The 27,429-nt window shown below is 35.1% G+C and overlaps 1 protein-coding gene across 1 annotated transcript; it reads right to left on the bottom strand.

Moving 5' to 3' along the window:
* Window positions 1-4,294: 4,294 nt before the first annotated feature.
* On the bottom strand, window positions 4,295-23,548 carry NHL8 (NDR1/HIN1-like 8). The gene is made up of 7 exons (XM_089716369.1): window positions 22,863-23,548; window positions 21,100-21,174; window positions 20,503-21,019; window positions 13,792-14,177; window positions 5,158-5,384; window positions 4,884-5,031; window positions 4,295-4,650 (listed from the first exon to the last, which is right to left on the bottom strand). Exons 1-7 carry the CDS (start codon window positions 23,442-23,444, stop codon window positions 4,522-4,524), a joined length of 2,064 nt encoding a protein of 687 aa, XP_089572495.1. The 5' UTR covers window positions 23,445-23,548; the 3' UTR covers window positions 4,295-4,521.
* Window positions 23,549-27,429: the final 3,881 nt, after the last annotated feature.

The following is a 27,429-nucleotide window of genomic DNA, read 5'->3' as shown; positions in this document are numbered from 1 at the left end:
ACAGCAGCAAGGTGAGATTTCTTTTCTTGAGAATAGTTATGGCATTCAAAAATTTGTTCTACTTTTCTCTCCCATTCAAGGTACTCTTCAGCATTGTTGTTGCCTTTGAATTCTAGAATCCTCATCTTAATTGATCCCAAGTCCCCATCAAGTTTATTAGGATTGGTCTCTTCACTCTCTTCAACATCATGGTCTTGAAATCTGGTTTGTGGATGAGTTCTAGTTGTATTAGAGCTTTGTGAAGCTTTTATCTCTTGCAACTCTTCCCTCATGTCTTGGACAAGATTATTGAAGGTTCTAAACTGTCCTTGAATTGCTTCCATGAAGAGTTTTAATTGAGGATCTTTAATTGGAATTCCATCATTACCATCTCCAGATTTGCCTGTACTCATGGTTAGTATTCAAAGAAAACACAAAAGATTTGGGTTATTGATAAATCACTCCCTCACGTGTTTACACTCTTGAATCACTCCTTGCAATTCTTCCAATTGAACTTCAGAATCTTAGTTCAACCAACCAACTCAAAGATCACGTTTAGAATCAAGGAATAAAACTTAACAATGAAAAGCAAGCACAAATTCTAGAATGAAGACTCAAAACGATATGGACAGTAGCACAAGAACATAAACAATGCACTATTTTAATTGATCAATTAGAGTGTAGTAAACAAGCAAACACACCCTAATAATGTAATAGAAGCAACAGAAAGCTCACACAAAAACAAAGAAACTAGAATTTGAAAGACAATATTAGGATATAATGTATGAATTTAGCTTACTACAAAGCAAACCAAATATGGACCTAATTAATTCTACCCAAAACAAAGCAAGTAATCAAAGAAAAAACAAAAGAAAACAATGATTTAAGATAGGGTCAGAACAGAGCACGGGTGTGCTAGATGGAGCACGGGCGTGTGTAATTAGGCCTAGTCCAACAAGTAGTAGGCAAGATCTAGCACGGGTGTGCTAGAGGTGTAGCACGTGCGTGCTGCCTTGTGTCCCTTTTATTGCAACCCAATTTAAGTAGGATTCTTAGATTTGACAAGGATTGTAGTAGATTTGCTCAATCTCAAAAGATATGGTCAACTAATTTTTATTATCTTATCCACAAGTAGTTAAGATTGGATTTTATCACAAGATTATAGTGGATAACTAAATCCCATAAAATATGGTCAAATCCCTTTAGGATTAGGAACAATCCCACTAAATATGGTCAAATCTCCTAAGGATTAGGAATAATCCCACAAAATATGGCAAAATCCCACAAAATAAGGTAAAATCCCTTTGAATTAGGATCAAATCCCTTGGATTCAGGAACAAAATCAAGATCCACACAAGCAATTTCAATGGTGGACGAAATTTTCTTTCTATACTCTTTTTTTTTTTTTAGTCAACAAGATCTAAGATCTAAACTTCCAGACTTGAACAATAACGAAATTTATGAAATTTAATTGAAGCAAAACGAATTGAACTAATCAAATAAGAAAAACAAACACAAAGAAACAAGATGAACAAGAGAACAAACACAAGAACAAGATGAATAAGAAAACAAATAAACACAAACCCTAGAGCTAAGATAAATAAGAATTTACCTTAATCTTTGGCTCTGATACCAAACTGACGCGGAACCCAATGAAAATAAATTTCATGAACTCAATGACAAGTTTTGGAAGAGATCAAAGATCTAGAATAAATTCCCCTCTATGGCACCCAAAGCTTAAAGAAGCAAGAACACCAATAATAGAGTAAAAGAATAAGATAAACGCCACAAAGAATTGATAAGTTTACCTTGATTCTTGATGCAATTAGAAGAATGCAATCTCACACTCTCTAAAAACATGAACACGCCTAAGCATGAAGAAGTAGTCTTTAATTCATTGAATAATTACAAAATAACAAGCTATTTATACTAATCTAAGAGGTCCAGATCCTTAGAGGATTTAGAGTTAGCTAAGGAGTAGGATTAGCAAATCTAAACCAACTAAGGAGTTGACTAACAAAATCATAACAACTTAAGGATTTGGAGATCTAATCCAAATCCACTAAAGATTGACTAAATCTAATCAAAATAAGGCTAATTATTCAAGGGTGGCCGAAATATTGGAGGCCCAACCCATTAGCAAAGCAAAAACTCAAAATAAGCTAACTAACTTAATGATAGGCAGGGACAAGCACGGCCTGGGTGTGCTATTTGGCACGGGCGTGCTTCAATGTAGGAGTTCCCTCGTGAGAGTCAGAGGGAAGTACAGCCTGGGTGTGCTATTTGGCATGGGCGTGCTTCAATGTAGGAGTTCCCTCGTGAGAGTCAGAGGGAAGCACAGCCAGGGTGTGCTATTTGGCACGGGGGTGCTTTAGAGTCAGAGGGAAGCACGGCCTGGGTGTGCTATTTGGCACAGGGTGTGCTTCAAGGTAGTTGTTTTCCTCAGCAAGTCAGACGAGGGCACGGCCTGGGGTGTGCCATCTAGCACGGGCGTGCTAACCAATTCATGTTCCCATTCAACATGTGCTTCTATTAATGTGAGAAATTTAGGTGTTCCTTCAAGTTCTTCATAGCACTTGTTGAAAGCAAGGTCACGGAGCTCTTTTGTAACTTGTTCTTGAATGTGTAAGGATATGGTTACTCCATACTTCTTTGCACGACTCCTTGTAATTGGTCCATTAGGAAGTGCTAATGGATTGCCATTGTTGTGGTCCTTGTTCCCTTGAGCTCCATAGGTGGTTGGTGGTAGTGGATCCGTATCACAATATAATTTTTTTTAAAAGTATAAATTTTTGAAGGTGCATGTTCTAATTCGACAGTTGAATTATCTAAATAGAACATATAAGTGTTCGCGTGCCAAGTGCAGATTCACAACTATTTGTTATTAAAAAAAGTATTTTTATTTGTTTATTTTGATTAATAACAAAAAAACTATGAAATTTGTGTCTTTAATTAATAAATTTATCATTGGAATTTAAATGAATGCTTTTTGATATATTAATATTTTAACATTTAAAGTTAACAAGATTTTAAGAATAAAATTAATTTATGATTTTGGTAATGTAAAATGTTAATTCTTAAAATTTATGTAGATTATGAAATAATATATATTAAATACAATTTATAATTATAAATTATAAATTCCAAAATATAATATACATCAAAAAAGCAACTTGTGCAATATTTTATTTTCAAAAATAACCAACAATCAAATCAAATGTAGTTAGACGTTCTCTTTTATCTTTCTATTTTCTGTTAGAAAAAAAAATGTTCAAAATATTTTATTTATATTTAAGCACAGAGAAGATAGTTAAAAAAAATGTTGAAAGACCTATTTAATTAATTGATCCAAATTATATTTAGAAAATATCATTTTCTTTTATATCATTATTATTAGCTTAACAAGCAATTAATGTCATAAAAAAAATAGAAAATACATTGATGGAAGTGATTGTTAGGATACCGGCAATAAAAATTACAGAAATAATAACACAGCCGAAAAATTAAAATTGGGACACACAGAAATTTACGTGGTTCACCTTCAACTGTTTAGGGCTACGTCCACGGGACCAACTCCGAATATTTTTCTTCCACTATTAAAAATAGTAGACTTACAAGAGAGTAATACAAAATAGTGGCACTTACAAGTGTTTCCCAAAAACACCCCCAATAATCTTCACTATTCTAAACCCTTAGTTTTAAAAACCCTTTTTAAAACTCAAAAACTCTCTATTGTTTTCTCACCTCTTTTTCGTCTGCTTTTTGTTGTTGGTACATCTAAACTGAGAGGCACCCCCTCCTATTTATAGGAGAGGGAATGAGAGAGTGAGAGAGTCGTGACACACGACTTTTCTTTTATTTCGTGGTTGGTTGCCAAACTTTGAATGGTTGGCAACCAACCTTCTGACTTTCCTTTTTTTTTTTTTTTATTATTATTATTTCATCACGTGGTTGGGTACCGCCACTCCACTAAAAAAAAAATGTGGGTCCCACTTGAGTGGGCACACCACCACCAACAGTGATTTCATGAACATTCTTTGGGAAGATTTTTAATACTTGATTTTCTGATGAGACAGGACACATTGATTCCATATGGATCAATTTTAATAATAATAATAATTATAAAAAAAAAAAAAAAAAAAAACAGCCCCGTCCTCATTGATTACGAACTGAGGATGACATTATTAAATTTATATGAGGCTAATGGATCAGGATTCCCGCATTCCTGTACACATCACTAAACCTCAAGAACTATTCAATATATTTACCAAATAAGAGAGAAAAAAAACTATAATTATGACCAAACCCGAGAGACTAAATAGTCATTTGCTCTTATTATAGTACTTTTGGTCCTAAATAATTTATTGTTACATTTATTTCTTTTCTGTAAATTATTTAACCTCTTTTTTTTTTTTTTTTTTTTTTTGAAAATAATAAAAGAATCAACTAGACAAATTCATAACTTACTAGTGTTTATCCCTAGTAAGTTAGGCATTGAATGCTGTTAGTACAAGGCTTTAAAACTCCAATGCTGTTTGTCATCTACCCAACTGTGTGTTGCTTGCAACCCTTGGGTCCAAAATGCTGAGAGCTACGCCTCACAGTCTGTCTGCACAGGTAACAATGGTGTGTTTGGCATGCCCAGCAAAATATGTGATTGTTATTGCCGACCTGTAAACATACCAAAAGAGTGTCAAATGGAGAATCTTTCAGTCAATAATTTCTATGTGCGTAAATATGATATTATCAAGCCTTCAATATCCTGGAAGGTTAAAAAGCTATTTCCCTAATATCTACATCTGACTTCGTGCTATTGGACATTTAAACAGAACTTAGCTCTTCAGCATTCTCAAATCCAATCCATATCCATCTAAAAAGGAGTAAAGGACTAGTCTTTCACTCACCTTCAAATTGGGTTGACGACAATTAGGGCACAGGTGAGCTTTGTCAGTAAAGAGTTCAGCCTGAAACCGAGGCCCAACTTGGCGGACATTCATCTGCCCCTCCCACTGCATGATTGTTTCTTGTGGGAATAGTTCACAGGTTCCATCCCTTCAGTTCACAGTAGAACATAGTTTGTGTAAAGCTCACAAATGTACAATCATATAAAACATGAACCAAATTTTGATACCAAAAAATAAAGAACATTCAAGAAAAAAATTCCAAAAGAACACTTGCCTATAATGATCATATCCGTCAATTGCACTGTTACAACGGTAGCAGAAGAACTGCCCACAGTTATTACATACCATCTTGTTGCAACCTTCAGTTCTTGATATTGCCATCTTACAAGATGGGCATTGCTTAGCGTCACGAAGTATTTCCTGGATACTACGAAGCTCATATATCATCTCAAGCTCTCTACGTTTTTGCCCATCCTTGAGGTGGGATGAATTATGGCGCTCCTGTAGGCCAAAATCAATCGCCATGTGAAGATATTTATTTCAGAAGTAACATAGAAAACATACTCCTGCTACAGGAATCATGTCAGCAAACATATTTTTAAAAATCTTTTGAGCATATAAAAAAAAATACATAAAAGCATATATAGAGTAAAAATGTAAAACGTCCTAAAAATAATAAATAATTTATCAAATTATTAAATTAAGTTATACAATATATAAGTTCCATGCTATACTCCATATCCTCATGTTGTATAATATGCAACAGAGATTTTAATGATCTTATTTTCAATGTTATATAAATTCAAATAAGAATACAAATTACAAAATCTTTTGAATGCTTTATAACGTTAATAATCTTTTAAAAGTGTTAACAGAAGCTTTTAGATGTTTTTAATTTAATCCAAAAATATAAGAAAAATTATACAGTTTTTATTACAAACAAGAAAAGAGGACGAAAAAAAAAATTAAACGATTGAAACATATAATAGTTCATCAATTTCAATATTTTGATAACTTTATTTTGATTTTATGAAGTCATTTCTAATAAATTAAGAGAAATTCTTAGTACGAATTATTTTCCTCTTTTTATTTTTTTAATTCTTAAGGTGAATGTAATTATCATATGTTGAAATCTTTGTGATTAAAGTAAATATTGTGTTTCTTAGTTTAGGTTTATTCCTAATTAGTGTAAAGATTATATTTCCTAGTTTAGGGATATTTCTATTTAGATTACTTCCTATATTGGAACAATTTTTGTATATATATAGTGGAGTAGAGGTTGAAAATATATCACAAATTGAAAAAAATAAAAACATATTCTTTCCTTTAATTTCTACATGGTATCAGAGCCATTGCCGTGAATTTTTCAGTAACGGTTTCGGTTTGAAATAGGGCTGAGATACCCACAGTGCCGCTGGGAGTGGGAGTTGGCCGTCACCGCCCAGCTCAAACGGAAGAGGGACCGCCGATCGGCCCTTCGTCCAAGCCGCGTCGCCGTCCGATCACGGCCGTGTGCACACGCGCCTCCAGAAGATTTCGGCCGTTCTTAACGAGCCAGCGCGTGCGGCTATTTCCGGCAAGCTCCGTCGACATTTCTTGTTCCGACGAGCTCGACTTGTTGTGGCGATTTTTCCCCTACTGTTCTTCAGCACCAGTTTTTGCGTTTGGAATTTTTTTTTCGTTTTTTCGGTGTTTTTCTGCCACTGCTGGTTCTTCACACTTCTGTTTGAATTTTTTTTTTAATCTGACAGTATGGGTGATGAAAAGAAGGTGATATAAGTTTTCACTCAGAGAGTCCCTCACTTCATATTAGTCCAGTGAAGTTAGATGGAACAAACTACCTAGCTTGGTCTCGGTCTTGTTTATTATTTATTGAAGCAAGAGATTTGCAAGGATACCTTGATGGTGGAGCGACTAAACCAGTTTCGATAGATCCAGGTTTTAACAAATGAAAATCTGAGAATTCTCTTATTATGTCTTGGTTAATAAATTCTATGCAGCCAACTATTTCCCAAGGATATTTGCTTCTTGATACAGCTAAGAAGATATGGGATGCTGCGTCACAGACGTATTCACAAACTGGAAACTATGCTCAGAGGTATGAACTGCAACAGAAAGTTCATGAAACCAAGCAGGGAGATCTGACTATCGCTCAGTATTTTGCAGAACTTAGGGGTTATGGCAGGAACTAGATTATTATCAAGACTTTCAAGCAAGATGTACTGATGATGCGTCTCAAGTTCAGAAGTTGATTGAAGTAGAACGTGTGTATGATTTTCTGGCTGGCCTAAATAACGAGTATGATCATATTCGAGTCCAAGTTCTTGGACGAGATCCTTTTCCATCCTTACGAAAGCATACTCATTTGTACAGCAAGAGGAGACTAGGAGGAATGCTATGGTTCACAGATCTACCATTGACAAAGCAGGGTTGATTGCTAATTCTGCAAGAGAACATATCCAGGCTGCAAAGAACAGTTCTTCAGATAGAGATCAATTATTTTGTGACTATTGCGGTAAGAACAGGCATACCAAGGAGTTCTGCTGGAAATCACATGGACGCCCAACTAAAGGGCGTGGAGGAAAGCGGGTCAGTTCTTCTAGACCACAGGCACACATATCTGATAGTGGAGCTTTATCTGAGGAACCATCTACTGCTGGAAGCTTTTCTGATAAGGAGATTCAGTCCCTGAAACGATTATTGTCACAGCTTGATTCATCCTCAACTCAGACTGCGGCCTCCAATTTTGTTAATTCAGGTAATGCTTTTCTTACCTTTCTTGCAAAAATTGCAAAACCCTCTTGGGTTATAGATTCAGGAGCAAATAAACATACAACAGGCTCTATAAAACATTTCCTCACATATTCTAAATATCAAGGCACAGACAAAATTCGCATTGCGGATGGCTCCTTAGTACCAATTGCTAGCACAGGTTCTATTGACTGTACTTCCAATATTAAACTCTCCCATGTTCTTCATGTTCCCAGATTTCCTATTAATTTGTTATCTGTCAGCTTAATCACAAAAGCACTTAATTGCAAAGTAACTTTTTACCCGACTCATTGTATATTTCAGGAACTGAACACAGGGAGAATGATTGGCAGTGGTAGCTTGCGCGATGGACTGTATCTGTTGGATGACGTTTGCCGTTTTTCAAATTCGGGTACCAGTCAAGCTTTGTTAGGAACTTCTAGAAATCCTTCCGATGAAGTTATTCAATGGCATAGGAGATTAGGACATCCCTCTTTTTCTGTTTTAGGACGTTTATTTCCCACTTTGTCTGCTAAATGTGATTTTAATTCATTAGTATGTGATGCTTGTGAACTTGCCAAATACACCAGGCATTCTTATTCTCCGATTAATAATAAAAATTTGATTCCTTTTGCTACTATTCATTTTGATGTTTGGGGTCCTACTAAAACTGTCTCTCTTTCTGTTTATAGATGGTTTGTGACCTTTATTGATTGTTGCACTAGATTGACTTGGGTTTATTTGATGAAAACAAAAAATGAAGTTTTTTTCGTGTTTTCAGAATTTCCATAAAATGATTTGTACTCAGTTTGATGCGCATGTTAAAATCCTAAGAACTGATAATGGTACTGAATACATGAATGCTGATTTTGTATTTAGATTCTAATGGTATTATCCATCAGACTAGTTGTGTCAATACTAGTGCTCAAAATGGAGTAGCAGAAAGGAAAAATAGGCATTTACTGGAAGTAGCTAGGTCCCTTATGTTCACTATGAATCTTCCCAAACCATTTTGGGGGATGCTATTTTGACTGCTGCTTACCTTATCAATCGTATGCCTCTTCGTACTTTGAATTTTAATACTCCATTAGAGGTTCTTCAAGGAAAAAAACTCTTATATTGTACCTCCTAAAGTCTTTGGATGTGTTTGCTTTGTTCATCAGAATGGTCTTAGCAAATTAGATTCTAGAGCCTTGAAGTGTGTGTTTGTTGGTTACTCTACTACTCAAAAAGGATACAAGTGTTATCATCCTTCTTCTAGGAAATACTTTGTGAGTATGGATGTTACCTTTCGGGAGTTTGAATCTTATTTTTCTTCCCAGTCACCTCTTCAGGGGGAGAAATATCAGATGGAAGAGGTGATGGATGACATTTCTTTCCAGGGGGAGATTCCTGTAGACATAGATAGTAAGAGAGAGCAACCACCCAAATCTCTAGGAAGATTGGATAGACCTAATTTGAAAACCTACACATGGCAGACTAATACAGATACAACCATGGAGCATGAGACCTCTGATCAACCGTCCTCTCCAATTTCGGTCCCTGAAGATATAGAAAAGCAAGAACTCGGTGAGTCTTCTTTAATTCCTGTTGATTCTGATCCTAATCTTGATTCCAGTCCTTCTGATAATGACCTTGATATTCTTATTGCTCTTAGAAAAGGAGTTAGAACATGCACTAAACATCCTATCTCCCATTTCATCTCATACAATGCTCTGTCCCCTTCCTATAGAGCCTTTGTTTTGTATGTTTCTTCTGTTTCTATACCGCAGGATTGGCAAGAGGCATTACAGGATTCAAAATGGAAGGCTGCAATGGTTAAGGAGATGAGAGCTTTGGCAAAAAATGAGACCTGAGATCTTGTAACTCCTCCACCAGGAAAGAAGCCAGTTGGATGTAAATGGGTGTTCACAGTTAAACATAGGGCAAATGGTTCAATTGAGAGGTACAAGGCTAGATTGGTAGCCAGAGGATTCAACTAGACCTATGGTGTTGATTATCAGGAAACATTTGCCCCTGTAGCCAAGATGAACACAATCAGAATTTTGTTGTCTTGTGCAGTCAATCTTGACTGGGAGTTACATCAATTTGATGTTAAAAATGCTTTTCTACATGGTGATTTGAAAGAAGAGGTGTATATGGAGATTCCTCCTGGATTTGATGATGACAAAACCAGAGGAAAAGTTTGCAAGCTGAAGAAGTCATTATATGGGCTAAAACAATCACCAAGAGCATGGTTTGAAAGATTTAGTAAAGCTATGCTTTCCTTTGGGTATATTCAGAGCGATGCTGATCATACTTTATTCATTAAACATCATGAAGGTAAGATCACGTTGCTTATTGTCTATGTTGATGATATAGTGATGACTGGAAATAATGAAGAAGAAATGACTCACTTGAGAAATTTGTTAGCTAGGGAGTTTGAGATTAAGGATTTGGGAAAGTTGAGATATTTCCTTCGGATAGAAGTTGCTAGGTCAGAAAAAGGGATTTTTATTTCTCAGAGAAAGTATATCCTTGATCTCCTTAAAGAAACTGATATGTTGGGATGTAAACCTGCAGAATCACCTATTGAAGCTAATCATAAGCTTCAAGCTGGAGTGGGAAGTTCAGTTGACATTGGCAGGTATCAGAGATTGGTTGGGAGGTTGATTTATCTTGCCCATACTAGACCAGATATTTCCTATGCTGTAAGTTTAGTGAGTCAGTACATGCATGACCCTCGGGAGTCTCATTTAAAAGCAGTGCATCGGATTCTGAGATATTTAAAATCAGCTCCAAGTAGAGGACTTTTATTTTCTAAACATGGCCATTTAACAATAACAGGCTATACAGATGCGGATTGGGCTGGTTCCCTTGAAGACAGGAGATCAACCTCAGGTTATTGTGTTTTTGTTGGAGGAAACCTGGTCACATGGAGAAGCAAGAAGCAGGCTGTTGTTGCAAGGTCCAGTGCAGAAGCTGAGTATAGAGCTATGGCACAGGGAATCTGTGAACTTCTATGGTTGCGCAGATTAATGGAAGAGTTAAAGTTGGTTGAAACAATAAATATATCGTTATTTTGTGATAGTAAAGCAGCCATCAGTATTATGAACAATCCAGTCCAACATGATCGAACTAAGCACATAGATATTGATCGTCACTTTATAAAAGAGAAAATAGTTGAAGGTGTTATAAGCGTCTCCTATATAGCTTCAAAAGAGCAACTAGCTGATGTTTTCACAAAGGGTTTGCATAGCAAGTTGTTTCATCCTTTAGTTTGCAAGTTGGGCATGAGTAATATCTATGCACCAACTTGAGGGGGAGTGTTGAAATCTTTGTGATTAAAGTAAATATTGTGTTTCCTAGTTTAGGTTTATTCCTAATTAGTGTAAAGATTATGTTTCTTAGTTTAGGGATATTTCTATTTAGATTACTTCCTATGTTGGAACAATTTTTGTATATATATAGTGGAGTAGAGGTTGAAAATATATCACAAATTGAAAGAAATAAAAACATATTATTTCCTTTAATTTCTACATTTTTTTCTTATGTATAAAGCAAATGCCAACATGCAAATGTCAATTTGACCCTTCAACAAAGTTATTCTATTTGCCCTCTGTAAAGTTATTTATTCACTCGCTTAAAGTGATATATCATACATTAACATACACAAACTCAGAAACTCCTTATCACTTTAGATCTTGCGCTCCTAAAATAGAAGAGTATAATAATACTAATTTAGTCCAAAAATAATAAGAAATTTTAATTTCTCATCCATAGAGAAATATTAGAAAAAATTCTATGTAAGTTTCAAGATCACACAAAATCACTAAATGAAGAGAATTAGTACAAATAAATCCTTATGTTCTTTTTCATTGTCTGGTCAAGGGCTTAATTTGCATGACATGATTATTCTTCTGTCAAGCCACTAGGAAACTAACACTGAAAGTAGTTGGGTAATTGGAATATGACCAGAATATCATGATCAAAGTGTTAAATATTCAAATACCATAAAATTTTACTTACAACAAGACGTGGTGAAGCAAAAAAATATAAGAAATTGCCCAAATTCTTGTTTATGCAGGTGGATAGAGAAAGTTCCCTTGAAGTCTTATTTCATTCAACTGGTAAAAAGAATTTTATTTTTGAAACTCCTTGGGAATAAAATAAATATATTCTTTTGCTGACATGATAAGAAAATATTATTTTATTCTTTTTACATTTTAATAAATAACTAATTAACATAAAAGAATAAAACAAAATACTTAAGATAAAAGATAAATATTATGAGAATAAAAAGAAAAAAGAAAAGAAAAGAAGAAATGACAATGAGAGTGCCATATTCTGCGAAGGAACAATAGAGGCTGAGAGAGACAGAATGGGGAAGTTTGAAAGACATTTCAGGTGCAAAAGCATGCACCAACAGGAGCAGAAAAGAGGTGAGGTTGGCAGTGATGGAAGGAGAAAGAGAAGGAAAGAAGAGGAGAGAGTAAGCACAGAAGCAAACATTCTCTCCATTAAGATTGGCAGCCTCCTTAGAGTCTCTCTTTGCCACTAATGCTGGAAACCTTGGTAGCAGCTTGTTTTTCTGAATGCCCTCTTGAGTATCTCTCTGATGTTTTCATTTGCTTTGGTAATTCCAGCAATTATAAGGGTTTTGGTGGTGATTTTGATAAGGCTTAATCTTTTCTTTTTGTTTTCTTCTTTTTTCTAGTTTGGCAAGCAAGAATTTGTTGAGAACAAGAGAAAGCAGGTGAACAAGAATGGGGAAAATAATTTATAATTCAATAATGTATAAATTCCTAAAATCACAAAAAGTTTTATAACAACAAGGAAGTTTAACTGATTCAAAAATAAAAATCTTTTATCCAAGAACAAAATAAAATTTCAAGGGTCCAATTGCATATTTAACACATGTTCAGGGGTTGGGAAATGCATTGGCATGAATCAAATAAAACTATCCATGATAATGTTATTCTATTTAGACGCAGAATTCTTGTGCATCTGCAAATTTCAAAACATATCTAGAGTAAAGGACATCAGAAAAGCAATTTCTTCTAATTGAGGTACTGGTTGGCTATCAACAAAAGGAGCCTTGACCTTTGCCTCCAAAAATCTAACCATTAAAGTTACATCATTGCACCATGCACAGAAAAAAGTAATATTAAGGAAACATAAGGGACAAGATTTTCTTTCAAGGCAAGGGCGTTTATTCTCTATCTCTATCTCTCTCTCTCTCTCTCCCCCTTTTGAAATAAAATGTTTCAGCTTTCCAGAGCTCAAAAGCTCCATTCATGAATTTTGAACTTCACTTTCTTCTGGGAGATTATAACTGCTTTTCTTTAAACTTCCATAGATAATATTAGAGAGATGTATTTCTTTTACAAATCAAAAGGCAATAGGATTCTCAATTAACCATGCCTTTTCAGCTACTTGTTTCTCTTTATAATGGAAGGAAATAAAGAGGTCAATGACAAAAACCAACTTTGACCAAATTTACAATTGCAACAAATGTGTTTGTACTAAATGTAGACAGCGTCTAAAATCTCACTTCAAGTGATCACATGGCCATTAAAATAATGGCATTTATCAAGTGAGATGGTCTCTCTTGATTTGGTGTTGGTTTTCAGCCCAGTGAAGTAGTAGCTCCCTTTTGAGCCCACGGAGCAACTTTGCATTAAAGATTTACTTTAATAGCCATTCCATCACTTGAAAAGTGGGTTTACAAATTAGCTACAGCTCTAGTTTATTATGAAGATCCACAATTATAAATTTGATTGTAATTTTTTGGGTTGTTTACCCAAAACTAAATAATAGTAAACCTTCACAAGCATCACCATGCCTGGAGTGACCATGGGACCCTCCTAACTACAAAATTTTACCAAAACCCATAGGAATGAAGTGAGTAGACCCTCAGGACATTAGACAGAAAAACTATCCTCACTTGTCATCATTCACAATTGCTACAGTTTGTTAGATCTGTTTAATTGAAATATCTCAAGTATGCATAAATTTCACTCCTATGGAAAAGTTGTTCACTACATAAAGTTTGTTTCACGAAAAAGCTGCTTACCACTTGAAATTTGCTTCGAGGAAATTATGCATTGGTCAGAAGCGTATGGCATGCCAAACAAAGTGGGAAAATAAAATACTTGAAATGACCAAATACATTTACCTCTAACATGCGAAGCTTCAATTCAGGTGTTAGACATGCTATGCCTACATGACGCCGCTCCCTACAAAGTGTACAAAAGCTAAAGAAGCACTTGGAGCACTGTGCATGCTGGTCTTCATCTTCTATGCACGGTGTTTCACATCGTGGGCAATAAGCAACATCAGACATGGAATCTAGTGTTTTTTGTAACATTAAGGACTCCCAACGTTCATATTCTTCTTCACCAAGTAAACGTTTCAATAAACCAGGTGGGACCATGCCCCCACATTTTGCATCTGGACATTGAAGCTTGTTCACTGTGCCTTCCGCAACATGTATGTTAGAATACGTCTTCAAGCATTTCTCACAGAAAAAGTGCTGGCAAGGTAGCTTGATGAAGTCACTGCCTGTTAAGAGAAAAACATAAAAAATTGAAAGGAAGAAAAAGGTAATAACAATTCTTCTGAAATATACAAGCACGTAAGATAAGACAATTAAAAGTGATTCGCTCAGATTAAACATCAAATTTGTAACAATTAAAGGCAGATGTGGATTGGAATGATAAGAACAACGACAAGCATGTTCTTGCTCTCAAAGAAAAGCCTTTGAAAATCGTATGTTTAAGGATTCCTAATGACTAGATCACTTTTATACACAAAATAGATAGTAACGGAACTAGACAATAATTTTTTGAGGGATCTACTAAAATTAAAAAAAAATAATGAGTCGTACCATTTTTCATTTTGAATTGAAAATTAGATTGATCAATACAGCAATATTTACTAACACAGGCCAATCAAAACAAAGTTGGATAATATAAAGTTTTAAGTTAACTATATTAAAGTTATTAGAAAACTATTCATTGTGAAAAACCATGTCTTGATAATGGAAAATGTTACTTTCACTGGATATATTTAGATGGAAAAGTTTTACTTTCAAATTCAAATGAGAAGAAGGGAAAAAATATAAAATTATTGCTTTAAAAGAAAAGGGGAAGCTTCAATGACTTCAATTATATGCATATGTAATAAATAAATAAAAAATTCGTGTGGCGTAAAAAATTTTAAAGCAAACATAAGAGAGCCAATAGCCCTTTTCATACAGAGAGCCATGGGTCTTTGGGGGGCCATGGCCCCTCCTGTTCCCATGCAACTTTGCCTAAAATAGTACACCTTAGCAAATATTTATTTGTAATTATTGACAGAGATTTCAAGCTTCAACTCTCACTAAGCTATAGTGTTATGTTCACACCACCAGGATCTCCTCACGGCCCTGTTAACAATAAAATCTGATTCAAAAGCTAAAGCTTTTGTTTTACCACGATTCTTTCCTCGACCTATTGTTGCTGAAAATTACGAGCTCTTTAAAAGGAAGCTCTAACCTTAGACTCATTAGAGAGAGTTTAGTTAAAAATAATTCTGCTTGTACTAGAATGAAATCTCCTACTATTAATTAAAATAGGAAACGACTAATGGGAAGACTACTAAATAGAAAGACAAGTAAATAGGAAGATTACTAAATAGCAGATCTCCTACCAAAAGAAAAATAAGAAATTACTAATAAGAAGACTACTAAATAGTTGATCTCCTACCAAAAATAAAATACGAAACTACTAAATAGGAAGACTAAAGTCCAAACTGCCGTAATTGCATTTCTAACACATACAAAAACAGAATGATAAACATTATATATTTCTGGTCCATAGTCATGAAGCAGAAGACCTAGTGTTATAGGAAAGAAAAATTGAAGGTTTATACGTTTTCCAAACAAGACCTCAAACCATTTACAGTAAAAACCCACCATTGCGTGGTTTTTCAAGCATTTTTTTTCTTTTTACTCAAAAAAGCATTTAATGCAAAATAAGCTAGGGAGAACATTGATGTTTAGGGTTTTAAAAGAAATTATCATAATTCATGTTAAGAAATTTAATATGTAATTAGCCGTTAGAGGCCATATTTTTAGTTTAGGAGACAATAAGTCTACTTTTACCACAAAACTATTGTGCATTACAGTTAGATTTTGTCATGTCCCGGATGGTTTACAATTTTTCTTATCTTTCTGTCTTGACAACAAATGAAAACAAAACAAGATTACATTTCCATACTTTTGTTTAAATCCTTTCATACTTGTAATTTTAGTGTCAAGAAAATATTCTCTATATCTTTTTTCATCAATAGGGACACATATATATACATATACAGGGTACTATAAACCTATTAGGAATCTAACTCCTATTAGAACTCTATTTACAACTAATCCTTAACACTCTCCTTCAAGTTGGAGCATAGATGTTAATCATGCCCAACTTGTTACAAAGATAGTTAACTTGAGGTCCATTTAAAGCTTTTGTAAAGATATCTCCTAACTGTTCACTTGTTTTAATATGCCCTATGGAGATAACACCCTGTTGTATCTTTTCACGAATGAAATGACAATCAATCTCGTTATGTTTTGTTCATTCATGGAATACTGGATTTGATGCAATGTGAAGAGCAGCTTGATTATCACACCATAACTTTGCAGGCAAGGATGACTTGAAGCCAATTTCCTCTAACAACTGACGAATCCAAATTATTTCACAAGTAGATTGTGTATAGCTCGATATTCTGATTCAGCACTCGACCGTGAGACTACATTTTGTTTCTTGCTCCTCCACGATATCAAGTTTCCACCCACAAAGACACAATATTCTGAAGTTGATCTTCTATCAACTTTCGTACCTGCCCAATCCGCATCTGAAAAACACTCAATGTTCAAATGCCCATGATTACTGTAAAGGAGGCCACGACCTGGATTACCTTTCAAGTAGCACAAAATTTGTCCTAAAGCTTCCCAATGGATAACAGTAGGAGAAGACATAAACTGGCTTAACACGCTCACAGGGTAAGCAATATCTGGACGTGTTACCGTAAGATAATTCAGTTTGCCCATCAATCTTCTATACATCTCAAGATCATCAAACAGTTCACCACCAATTGAAAGTTGCAAATTGGGAGTCATTGGAGCACTGCATGGCTTGGCACTCAACTTTCCAGTTTCCTTTAGTAAGTCAAGGACATACTTCCTTTGAGATAAGAAGATGTCTCTCTTATACCTAGACACTTCAATACCCAAAAAATACTTTAACAATCCTAAGTCTTTTGTCTGGAACTGAGTCTGGAGGAATGATTTAAGTGATGTAATGCCCACTGAATCACTCCTTGTAATAACAATGTCATCAACATAAACCACAAGTAGAATCAAACTAGTCTTAGTACTACTGAAAAATACAGAATGATCAGAAGTACCCTTCTGTATGCCAAATTGGTGTACCACATTGCAAAATCTACCAAACCAAGCTCGAGGACTCTGTTTTAGTCCATAAAGAGATTTTCGAAGTTTATACACTTTACCCGACTCCCCCTGAGCAACAAAACATGATGGTTGCTCCATATAAACTTCATCTTGAAGATCCCACGAAGAAAGGCATTCTTAACATCCAGCTGATGTAAATGCCAGTCAAAAATAGTTGCTAAAGAAATAAACAAACGAAAAGAAGACAATTTGGCTACAGGAGAAAAAGTATCAGAGTAATCAAGGCCATAAATCTGAGAATAACCCTTAGCAACTAATCGAGCCTTGAGACAAGCAACAGATCCATCATGATTCATTTTAACTGTGAAAACCCATTTACAACCAATAGCTTTCTTGCCTACCATTAGTATCTAAGGCAGTCATCTCCTCTTTCATTGCTGCACACCAACTAGGATGGGACAAAACTTGGACAACAGTTTTAGGTGTTAAGACAGAATCTAGGTTACTTAGAAAACGACGAAATGAAGAAGAAAGACGATTATAACTAACAAAAGATGAAATAGGATAGGTACACTTGCATTTACCTTTTCGAAGAGCAATGGGTAGGTCAAGTTCTGACTGAGGAGTGGATGGCACAGGCTCAGGTTGAATGGAGGGAACCGGATCTTCTGTTGAAGCGGCAGGTGGGGGAAGCGAGTCTAGAGTTCTTGGTCTCCTGGAATAAACCTGTTCAAAACCGGGGCAAGCAGATGCTGGTGCAGGAGGGGGGATAGGAGCAGTATAAGTTGTAGCAGGAGTAGGTGCAAGTTCAGGAATAGGAGCAAGAGCAAGAGAGCTAGGAAATTGCTGGATAGCATAGATTAAAAGCTCATCATCCTCCCCCTCACTTATATATAGGAGAAGAAAAAAATGTAGTCTCAAAAAATGTGACATCTACAGAAATAAGATAACGGTCAAGATCGGGAGAGAAACAACGATACCCCTTATGATGCCGAGAATACCCAAGGAAAACACAACGAAGGGACTTTGGATCTAATTTGGAAACCTGTGGACGAACATCACGAACAAAACAAGTACAACAAAAAATATGAGGTTCAATTGGTAATAAAAGTATAGAAAGAAACAAGCCACTATAAGAAATGGGACCATTAAACACAGAAGAAGGCATGCGATTAATCAAAAAACATGCAGTAGAGACAGAATCCGCCCAAAAATGTTTAGGGACCTTCATTTGGAATAGCAGTGCCCTAGCAACCTCAAGAAGATGTCGATTTTTTCTTTCTGCAACCCCATTTTGAGAAGGAGTATCAACACAAGATGTTTGATGAAGAATACCATTCTGTGACATATAAGATTGGAAGGAACTAGATAGATATTCTTTAGCATTATCACTTTGCAATATGCAAACAGAAGTATTAAATTGAGTTTTAATCTCAGCACAAAAGGAACAGAAAATAGAGAATATCTCAGAATAAGTTTTCATTAAAAATAACCAAGAAACTCGAGAATAATCATCCACAAAAGTTAGAAAATATCGAAAACCAGTTGTAGAAATAACAGGACATGGACCCCAAACATCAGAATGAACTAATTCAAAAGGGGATGAAACCCGTTTATTGACTCGAGGAACTAAAGGTAAACAATGATGTTTGGCAAATTGACAAGATTCACATTCTAAAATTGATAAAGACTGAAACTGCAGACACAACTTTTTTAAAGTAGACAATGAAGGATGACCCAAACGACAATGAACCTCAAGAGGAGAGAGAGAGCACCAGCACAAGCTAGAGATGACGAAACGTGTTCACCCAGAAGATAAAGGCCACCTGACTCACGTCCTCTACCAATAATCCGCTTCGTCAAAAGATCCTAAAACACACAATAGGTAGGATAAAATTTAACACAACAATTCAATAGACGAGTAATTTTGCTAACAGACAATAGATTGAATGAAAAACGAGGCAAACAAAAAACAGAAGACAACGGAAGAGATGGGATAGGATTGGTGGTGCCAACACACTTGCCAGAAGATATGGAACCATCAGCGAGAGTAACATGACAATTAAATTGTTCAGGGTATTTTACTGAGGATAAGAGACTAGGGTTACCTGTCATGTGATCTGTGCAACCAGAATCAATGACCCACTCTGATGAGATAGACTTAAGACATGTAGTAGGAATACCTGAATTGGCAGCAGCAGCAATTGAGGAATCAGTAGACTTAGAACCGAAAGCCGCAAACAGCAGTAGCAAAGAAACAAAAAAAGCTCCTACCAAATGCTGTCAGAGTCGAAAACTAACCACTGGAAAAGAAGCCGGACGTCGAGTTGATCCTGGACGACGAAACCCGGTCACCGGAAACTGTGGGACACGCCTCCACTCGCCGGCGTGTGAGATGACGTCAGATTCTTCTAACGGCGCGTGAGGCACACTCGCCAGTCTTCACGCCACCGGATTTGGTGGAGACGCCGATCGAAGGTCACTCTTCCTCCCTTGGGTGGCGATGAGACAAAAGCAAAAGCCTAGGTGGGAGACCTAGACTGATAGTCACGAAACAGAATTGTCGCCTAAAACGTCAACGCAGAAACCGAAAAAAAAAAAAATGCTAACGAGCCAAAGGCTCTGATACCATGTAATTTTAGTGTGAAGAAAATATTCTCTATCTTTTTTCATCAATAGGGACACATAAATACATATACTGGGTACTATAAACCTATTAGGAATCTAACTCCTATTAGAACTCTATTTACAATTAATCCTTAACAATACTATTGTTCTGTGTCATTTTGCAACTTCAATTTCTTCTCTTCTACCTATTTCAAACTTTAACCCTCCAAAGCTTAAAGCAACCCAAAATTTTTCAATTCCCTAAGCGGCCCAGTAGCAAAGTTGCTGCATGAATAAGGAATTTTCCCATATATAATCATTATGTACCCACCTTCTCAACTAAAGATTTGCCATCCCTCAAAATTTACTAATGATAGCCAATATAGACATCATAAAACGGTAATTATCAAGATTAGCACCAGATATAAAATCAGTCACAAGTTGAGATACCATGATAGAAGATCCGATGGAATGCTCCCAAGTTTCCACAGCAATATTAATGATGTGCCGTAATCCTAGGACAGTTAGTTTATGTGGAATGAAGTCTTCTACCTCTTGATATGACCTCAGTATATTGTCTACTCCACCCCAACACTGCTACCACCACCACCTTTCCCAACAGGGGGAGAGACAGAGAGAGATGAGGGGGAGGGGGGTGTTGGAAAACAATAAATTGAACTAACAGTTTTTCAATTTCCAAACCCTAAAGAAAGATAAGAGAGGAGGTAGACGAGCATATGAACAGACAAAAATAATTCAAATTTGAATCTTAACTTCTGATTTTAATAGAGAAAGTGAATGAAACTATTTTCAAGCAAAGGTGAAATTTACCAAAATATTCATTGTAACAGATGACACATTCATGCAAGTTTTTGCAGAAGCTCTCATGGCAGTGCTCAGCATTATAACTCCTGATTGAAGGAACATCAACATCTGGGGAGACACTTCCTGAAACTGCACGCCTGTCTCCAGTGTGCTTTATGCCATGAGGACCAAGCACTATCTCCTGATCAATCCCAAGATAAGAAAGAGAAGAATTCTGTAACCATTCAATCCACTGATAGATAATTTCCTGCCCTTGTTGTTCCATCCATATTGCATCCAGCATGGAGCAGAGATTAGAAATCCTAATGGAATCCAACCACTGAACCGAGATCACGAAAAAAGGTGGTAGGTGGCTTGGGTATGTTTTAGGTAGTAAGCAGGTCAATACAATTGGTGGAACATGCTGAACTTTCAATGAGTATGAGAAGTCATCTGAATTTTCTTTCTTCATCTTAAGATCGCTAAATGAATTAAGCTTTGCAGTTACAGTAAGTTCCCCAGGAACTTCTATATGTACATGTATCTGCGAGATAAAACACAGGTACTATTAACTTCTTCACAGTACGCAAAAATGGCTTCAAATGAAGAGGCCCATAGACTAACCTGAAAAGATCGAAGGTCTCCTTGCCTTTCAACAAGGCAGGCATCCTGTCCATAAATAGACTCCAGAGCAAGCAACTGGAGAAAATCACAGAAAAGAGAAAGCAGAAATTCAGAGTGGGACGGGGGAGAGGATAAGACCCTCAAATTCCTTCTACTCCAAACAAAAAATAGAAAATTTGCAATTTTAGTAATTGCATCCAAAGTTTCACACAGTAACTTGACTATACTAACAAAACATGAAGCTCAACTATCCAAATCACACCTTTACAAGTGTAGAAGTATGTGGGTAATCCCACATTGGTTAAACATAAATTGAGTGAATAGCATATGACAAGGAAAGTGAACCAACCAGCTATTTTGTGTTAAACGTAAATCCAACTCATTATAAGTCCAATTACTAAATGAATTGTTAATGAATTTGGTTAATTACTCCTAGGGCCCAGATTCTTAACAATAAGCTAAACGGCTAAACCCAAATTTTAAGTTGATTAGTGACATATGTATGTTAATACATATGGATGGAACACCTAAACTGGTAAATATCTCTTTATTTTAAATGATTAAGGAGTACAATAGTTTAAAATTACCTTTACAGCACAATCATAGTTGTCAAATTCAGAATCGAAATTTTTATTTTAGAATCGAGAATCGCATTGTGAGATTCAATATGGATATATTTCCGTTAATTTTGTCAAAAGATACTAAAAATTAATTGCAAAGAATGTATTTATGTAAATTTTAATTCGAAATTATTTACTAAACACAAAATGAAAGAGAACTTAATGACTTGTGTAGTTGTCAAGTTCAAAATATCAAACTATGAAGTTAAAATTTTAATATAAAACAAAGTAAGATTATCAAGCCATTAAAATTTCCTATCCAAATCCATATTTATTGATTATTATTTCCAAGTTCAAGCCCTTCATTATCTTCATCTTCTATAACTATATTCTCCTGCTCTTTTTTTTTTCTTCTATATTAACTTTTCCATTGGTTTTGTTGGGTAAAAGAATCGTTCGACTTGAGAATCAACTCAAATCGTAAGATTTAGGATAATACTGATTCACCCATAAGGTTCAAATCATCTAGTATGAAAATTCAATCAAATCATAAGATTCGTATCGTGAATCGTAAGATTCTGATAACAATAGGCACAATAACAGGCAACTAAAAGGACCAGAATTTACTCAGGGTAAGCAGCTAATAGGATGGGAAAAGGTCAGAATGAGCATGTTCTTATTCGTGTTTCAACTATCAACTTAATCAGCATCACATAATATCTTCCAACCTGCACAGATGCAGGTTCTTAGATATGAAGACAGATAAAATCAATATCCTTGCACTAGTTTTACGTCAGTAAAGACATGACAGATATTATTGTTGTTCAAAGGTTACCAACAATATGCAGTCAAACTATTAGTGCTAACTGCCAGTGATTAGGAATTTGGCCTCAAGCAGCAAAAATTGCAGACAAGCCGTATGTAATGTGAAATACAATGCACAAATTAAACTAAACTAATATTGATAGAAACCTGGACAAGAAAAATCAACCATAAGCTGTAAAAAAGTGTGCGTTGGATCGTCTTAAGAAAAGTCCTACCGATAACTGAGCACAAATCAAAACAACATGCTGTCAATTGTGTCATATAATAAAGTTTTACAAGCTGTAGACATATCAAGTCGAAATATGCATAACAAGCCAACACAAACACAGTGATACCAAAGTTCCGAATCAATAACTCTGTTAAAGTTCATGAAAATACCTCATCGTCCTGCAGCTGATCATTGATCCTCAGCTGTTCATCAGATAATTCTGGCTCCTCCGCACCTAACCTCAGCATTTCCAATCTATTCATAACATAATCCATTTCACCTTCTGGTTCATATTTCATTTCAGTTGATTCCAGTTTGTGATTTTCCCTATCTTCTGGTTCACTATCCGGTTTCTTACAAACAATCAAAGAATCGACTTCAGAACTTGAAGAAACCACCTCAATCTTCGAACAAGTTGGTTCAGATTTTGGAGAATTCACTTCTGAGTTCAAAGAACCCAGCAGAGAGACCGATTTTGAGGAACCCAACTCAGAATTCTCCATAACCAAGTTCTTGGGTGCATAGTTAGGCTGATTACGTAACACCCATTGAGGTTTTCGATGAGTTTTAGCGGATTTGGATCCCGAAGCTTGTTGCCGAGAAGAAGTGGATGGAAGAGAAGAGCATCCGATATTAGATTTTTGTTCAAGCTGAGGTTGGTTTTGAATAGCTATGTAGGTCAAATTTTCATCAAGATTTTGGTGTTGCTTGCCACCTACACCGTGTGGTCCTCGTCCCTTAGTCCTTCTCATGGCGGATTTGCAGTAACAGAAGCGCTTTTTTCTTTTTCGGTTTTCTGGAGTTTGAAGTTGAGACTCTCGGCGGGCTCAATTTAATTTATAGGTCTCGTCTCGTCCCTCTGGAAGTAGCCTAACATATTAATTTATCAGGTGTTTGGTTAGAAGTCTAGGTATGGAAGTAGGCATGGCACTTTTCCGGAACCGGCGGTTCCAGTTTCAGAATCGAACCAAAAATTTTCGGTTTCAATTTTGATTTAGAACTGAACAGTTCTAATTTTGGTTCTGGTTCCGGTTCCTTAACGGTTCTAAAATCGACGGTTCCGATCGGTTCTCTGATCGGTTTTCTGGCGAATTACATAATTTTAAATTTTAAGTTTTGAAGATCGGTTTTTAAAATTTAAAAATTTGTGAAAATTATTTTAAAAAAAATACACTTAAAAAATAAAAAAAGCTTCAACTAAATTTATTTTTTTAAAAAACTTGAACTTAATTATTTTTTTTAAAAAAAGTCTTCAACTGAATTTATTTTTTGTTTAAAAAATTGGAACATAATTTAAAAAAAAAAAAAAAAGGCTTGAACTTAATTTTTTTAAAAAAATTAAGTTGCCTACATATCTGTCACGCCCCGTCTGAAATGGAAAACTTTCCAGGAGGTCACTCATCCTGAGATTTCCAGTCACCATCCTGAGATTTCCGTTAAGCGAGCACGCTTAACCCTGGAGTTCTTCCAACTCTTCAGCGATTCCACCAAAAGGCGCCTCTAATAATTAGTTTTTCCCCTTTTCGATATATGATTCGATTCATTCCTGTGTCCCGCATTCCACTACCCTAGCTAGCCTGCCATCCTAGGATCGCTTTGCCGGGTTGGGATGTCACAGTATCCTCTTTGGGTTTAGAGGAATCAAAGCCCACGTAGTTCTTACTTACCTTGTACCAATTTCACTCTTTTTACCTTATTCACTATTTCCACCACCGGTTGATGTTCCCGTTGAGAAACCATCGTAAAGATCATATAAATCTTCATTTTCTTTTAGATTTTCTTGTGCTCTTAGTTTGGCCTTGCTCCAACATCCACGCATGATTGTGTTTCTAGTGAATCGGGTGTCATACGAGATCGTGTTTCATCCAGTATGTTTCCTCATTGACTAAAAGCTTGTTCAACCGCAACCGTGGAGACCGAAGCTGCTAAAACTTGTTTTGCAATTAAAGAAAGTATTGGAAATGTATTAGTGTGACGACTCCACCAATCTAAAATTGGAAAATTATTATCTACATAATTATCACAAAACTCAAAAGAAGTAGTTAGATAATTATCAAATTCAGAAAAAGAACTGGGTTCCCTTGATCTTTTTTGTCTTTGTAGTAGAACCCGTTCAGCAACACCAACACTACTTACCCTTTGAGTTGGAAATTGTTGAATATTGAATTGAGAAGAATTAGAATTAGAAGTAGATCAACTAGAAAATTGAACAAATTCACTATATAATTCTATAATATTTTGTCTAACTTCATGCAATACTACATTTATATTAACACTATCTTCTATATCAAGATTTAATAATTCATAATAAATAGTCAAATATTCACATAAAACATCAATTTTACATCTAGGATCAAATACAATAGCAACAAGATAAAGGGTGTGGTATATTTTTAAAATAAGATAACCATTTTTTTCATTGAAAAAACACATTCTTTTAATATAAAATCATTTTCAAATTCTTAGAGTGCACTAACAATATTAATACATATAGGTAAAAATAAATGAGATGTAGGATAATAAACCCCACTAAATTTATAGCTAGCATCATTAAAAATTTTTAAAATATCTAAAATTTTTGCACAAATATCTCAATTTTGTGGATATAAATTAATTTCTTCAATATTATTAGTAACAAAAATGCACAATAATTCTTTATAAGAAAAATACTTGTTTAATAATTCATATGTTGAATTCAACGAGTTGGGACATCCCTTGAAAAACATTTTGGTCTTTTATTATTTTTCTTACAAAATTTAGCCCAACTTTTCATCACTTGGGGATGTCCCCATAAATATGAAATAACTTTTATAATTGGAGAAATAAAAGATTCAAGAATTTTCAAACCATCTTATACACATAAATTTAAAACATGGCAAGCACATCTTATATGAAAAAATTTTCCACCAATATTTGGTTCACAAATATTTTTAAGTTCAATAATTCATTTAGTATTAGCAAAAGCATTATCAAATGAAATTGAAAAAAATTTTTATGTCAACTTATATTCATCTAAAATTGAAACAATTATTCTATAAATATTATTTGCAGTATGTTTATCATCAAAAGCACAAAATACAATAATTTTTTTTTTGAATTTTCCAATCATTATCAATCCAATGGCATGTAATGCCCATATAAAAATGCATTTGCTAATGATCACTCCAAATATCACAACAAATTGAAACATGAATTTTCATTTCAGAAAATAAAAGCTCTAACTCCTTTTTTTTCCTTTTTTATATAAAGAAATAATAGTTCGTTTTATAATATTTATTGGCACTTTTAAAGTAGAAGGATTTAAAGCTTTTTGACAATATTGATTAAAACCTACTTTTTCACCAAAACTAAAAGATAAATGTTCCATAGAAATCATTTTTGCTAATTCTTCTTTTGTTTTTTTTTTTCAGTATATTAAAATAAAGAAAGGTTAGAAGATGCGTATCCAAAAATTTGTGTTTGAGACCGATCTGTTAAGAATTAATCTCAAACAATTCAACAATAACCTAGATCGTGCAAACCACTAGATTCAACAAAATAGATTGAATTAGAAAAGGTTACGTACCTGACATCGTTGTTCGTCGATCTTGATGTGTAGAATTAGGTTTGCAGCCTTCCAGAGAATTGAAGAATTGATTTAGCGGAAGCAGTACGAAAAGAACGTAAAACTGAAATCGTATTCAACTCCTCTGGGGACCACGACCTTTATATACCTGTAGGGTTAGTACAATTCCTATTTCGGTCCTTTAACGAAATAGGAATTATATAATGGTCTCTACACTTAATATCTATAATTAGTTGATACCTCAATAGTCAATTATTCACAATCAAGACCACATTTGAAATTGACTTTACAATCGGACTGCTGTACATATTTAATTTTACATATTAAGCCCACAATAGAAAATTAAATCCAACAATCTCCCACTTGGGCGAACATATGTTAAATAAAATACATACACCAAAATGAGCTCAACAAACGCAGTCATACAAGGTATCTAAAAACAATCTCGTCCATTAGTTATATTGATAAAGAGCTGAAGAAACATTCGCCATAGATCTCATGACTAAGTTCATCATCAACTACATTACCAATATCCCTAAATGACATAGATTCATTATAGAAGTGTAGCATGAAAACTACATGTAATGTGATCATCATGTCTGTTTCCAACTGGTCACCAACAAAAGTGAGATCAAGCAAAACAATAATAATAATACAGAGTGTAACCATCAACCAAAATGAGTACTCAACAAAATTTCATAACAAAACATATCCAAAACAAAATAGAGCATTCAAAAAACATAATGTATACATAAAGAGCAAACTCCCACTAAAACTAGACAGTCTCAAATAAAACGATACCCATATGAGCGGTGTGCTCATGGAAAACTTTCGGTATCACTGCCTTTGTAAGCGGATCCGCAATCATAGAGTTTGTTCCAATATGCTCTAAGGATATCTGTCCACTCTGTACCCTCTCCTTCACAGCCAAGAACTTAATCTCAATGTGTTTTGATCGAGAAGAGCTCCTGTTGTTGTTGGAGAATAAAACGGCTGACCTGCTGTCACAATACAACTTCAGTGGTCTTTCTATTCCACCTACTACACGCAGCCCAGTGACAAGGTTTCTCAGCCAAATAGCTTGATTGGATGCCTCATAAGATGCTACAAATTCAGCTTCCATGGTGGAGGTTGCTACTAGAGTTTGTTTCACACTCTTCCAAGAAATAGCA

Source organism: Jatropha curcas, chromosome 11, assembly GCF_041381405.1.
Source record: "Jatropha curcas cultivar XTBG-Jc1 chromosome 11, XTBG_Jcur_1.0, whole genome shotgun sequence".
NCBI lineage: Eukaryota > Viridiplantae > Streptophyta > Magnoliopsida > Malpighiales > Euphorbiaceae > Jatropha > Jatropha curcas.
Note: the sequence above shows the minus strand (reverse complement) of the source record. Positions and strands in the feature narration are given on the sequence as shown.

Bases quoted from the DNA above. Each gene is read 5' to 3' on its own strand.
- NHL8 (XM_089716369.1), bottom strand. From the start codon at position 23,444: ATGAGAAGGACTAAGGGACGAGGACCACACGGTGTAGGTGGCAAGCAA. The intron at 21,175-22,862 runs GTATTTTCATGA...GATTTTCTCCAG, and splicing joins ATCAGCTGCAGGACGATGAG to TTGCTTGCTCTGGAGTCTAT. The intron at 5,032-5,157 runs GCAAGTGTTCTT...TGTGAACTGAAG, and splicing joins GACGGATATGATCATTATAG to GGATGGAACCTGTGAACTAT.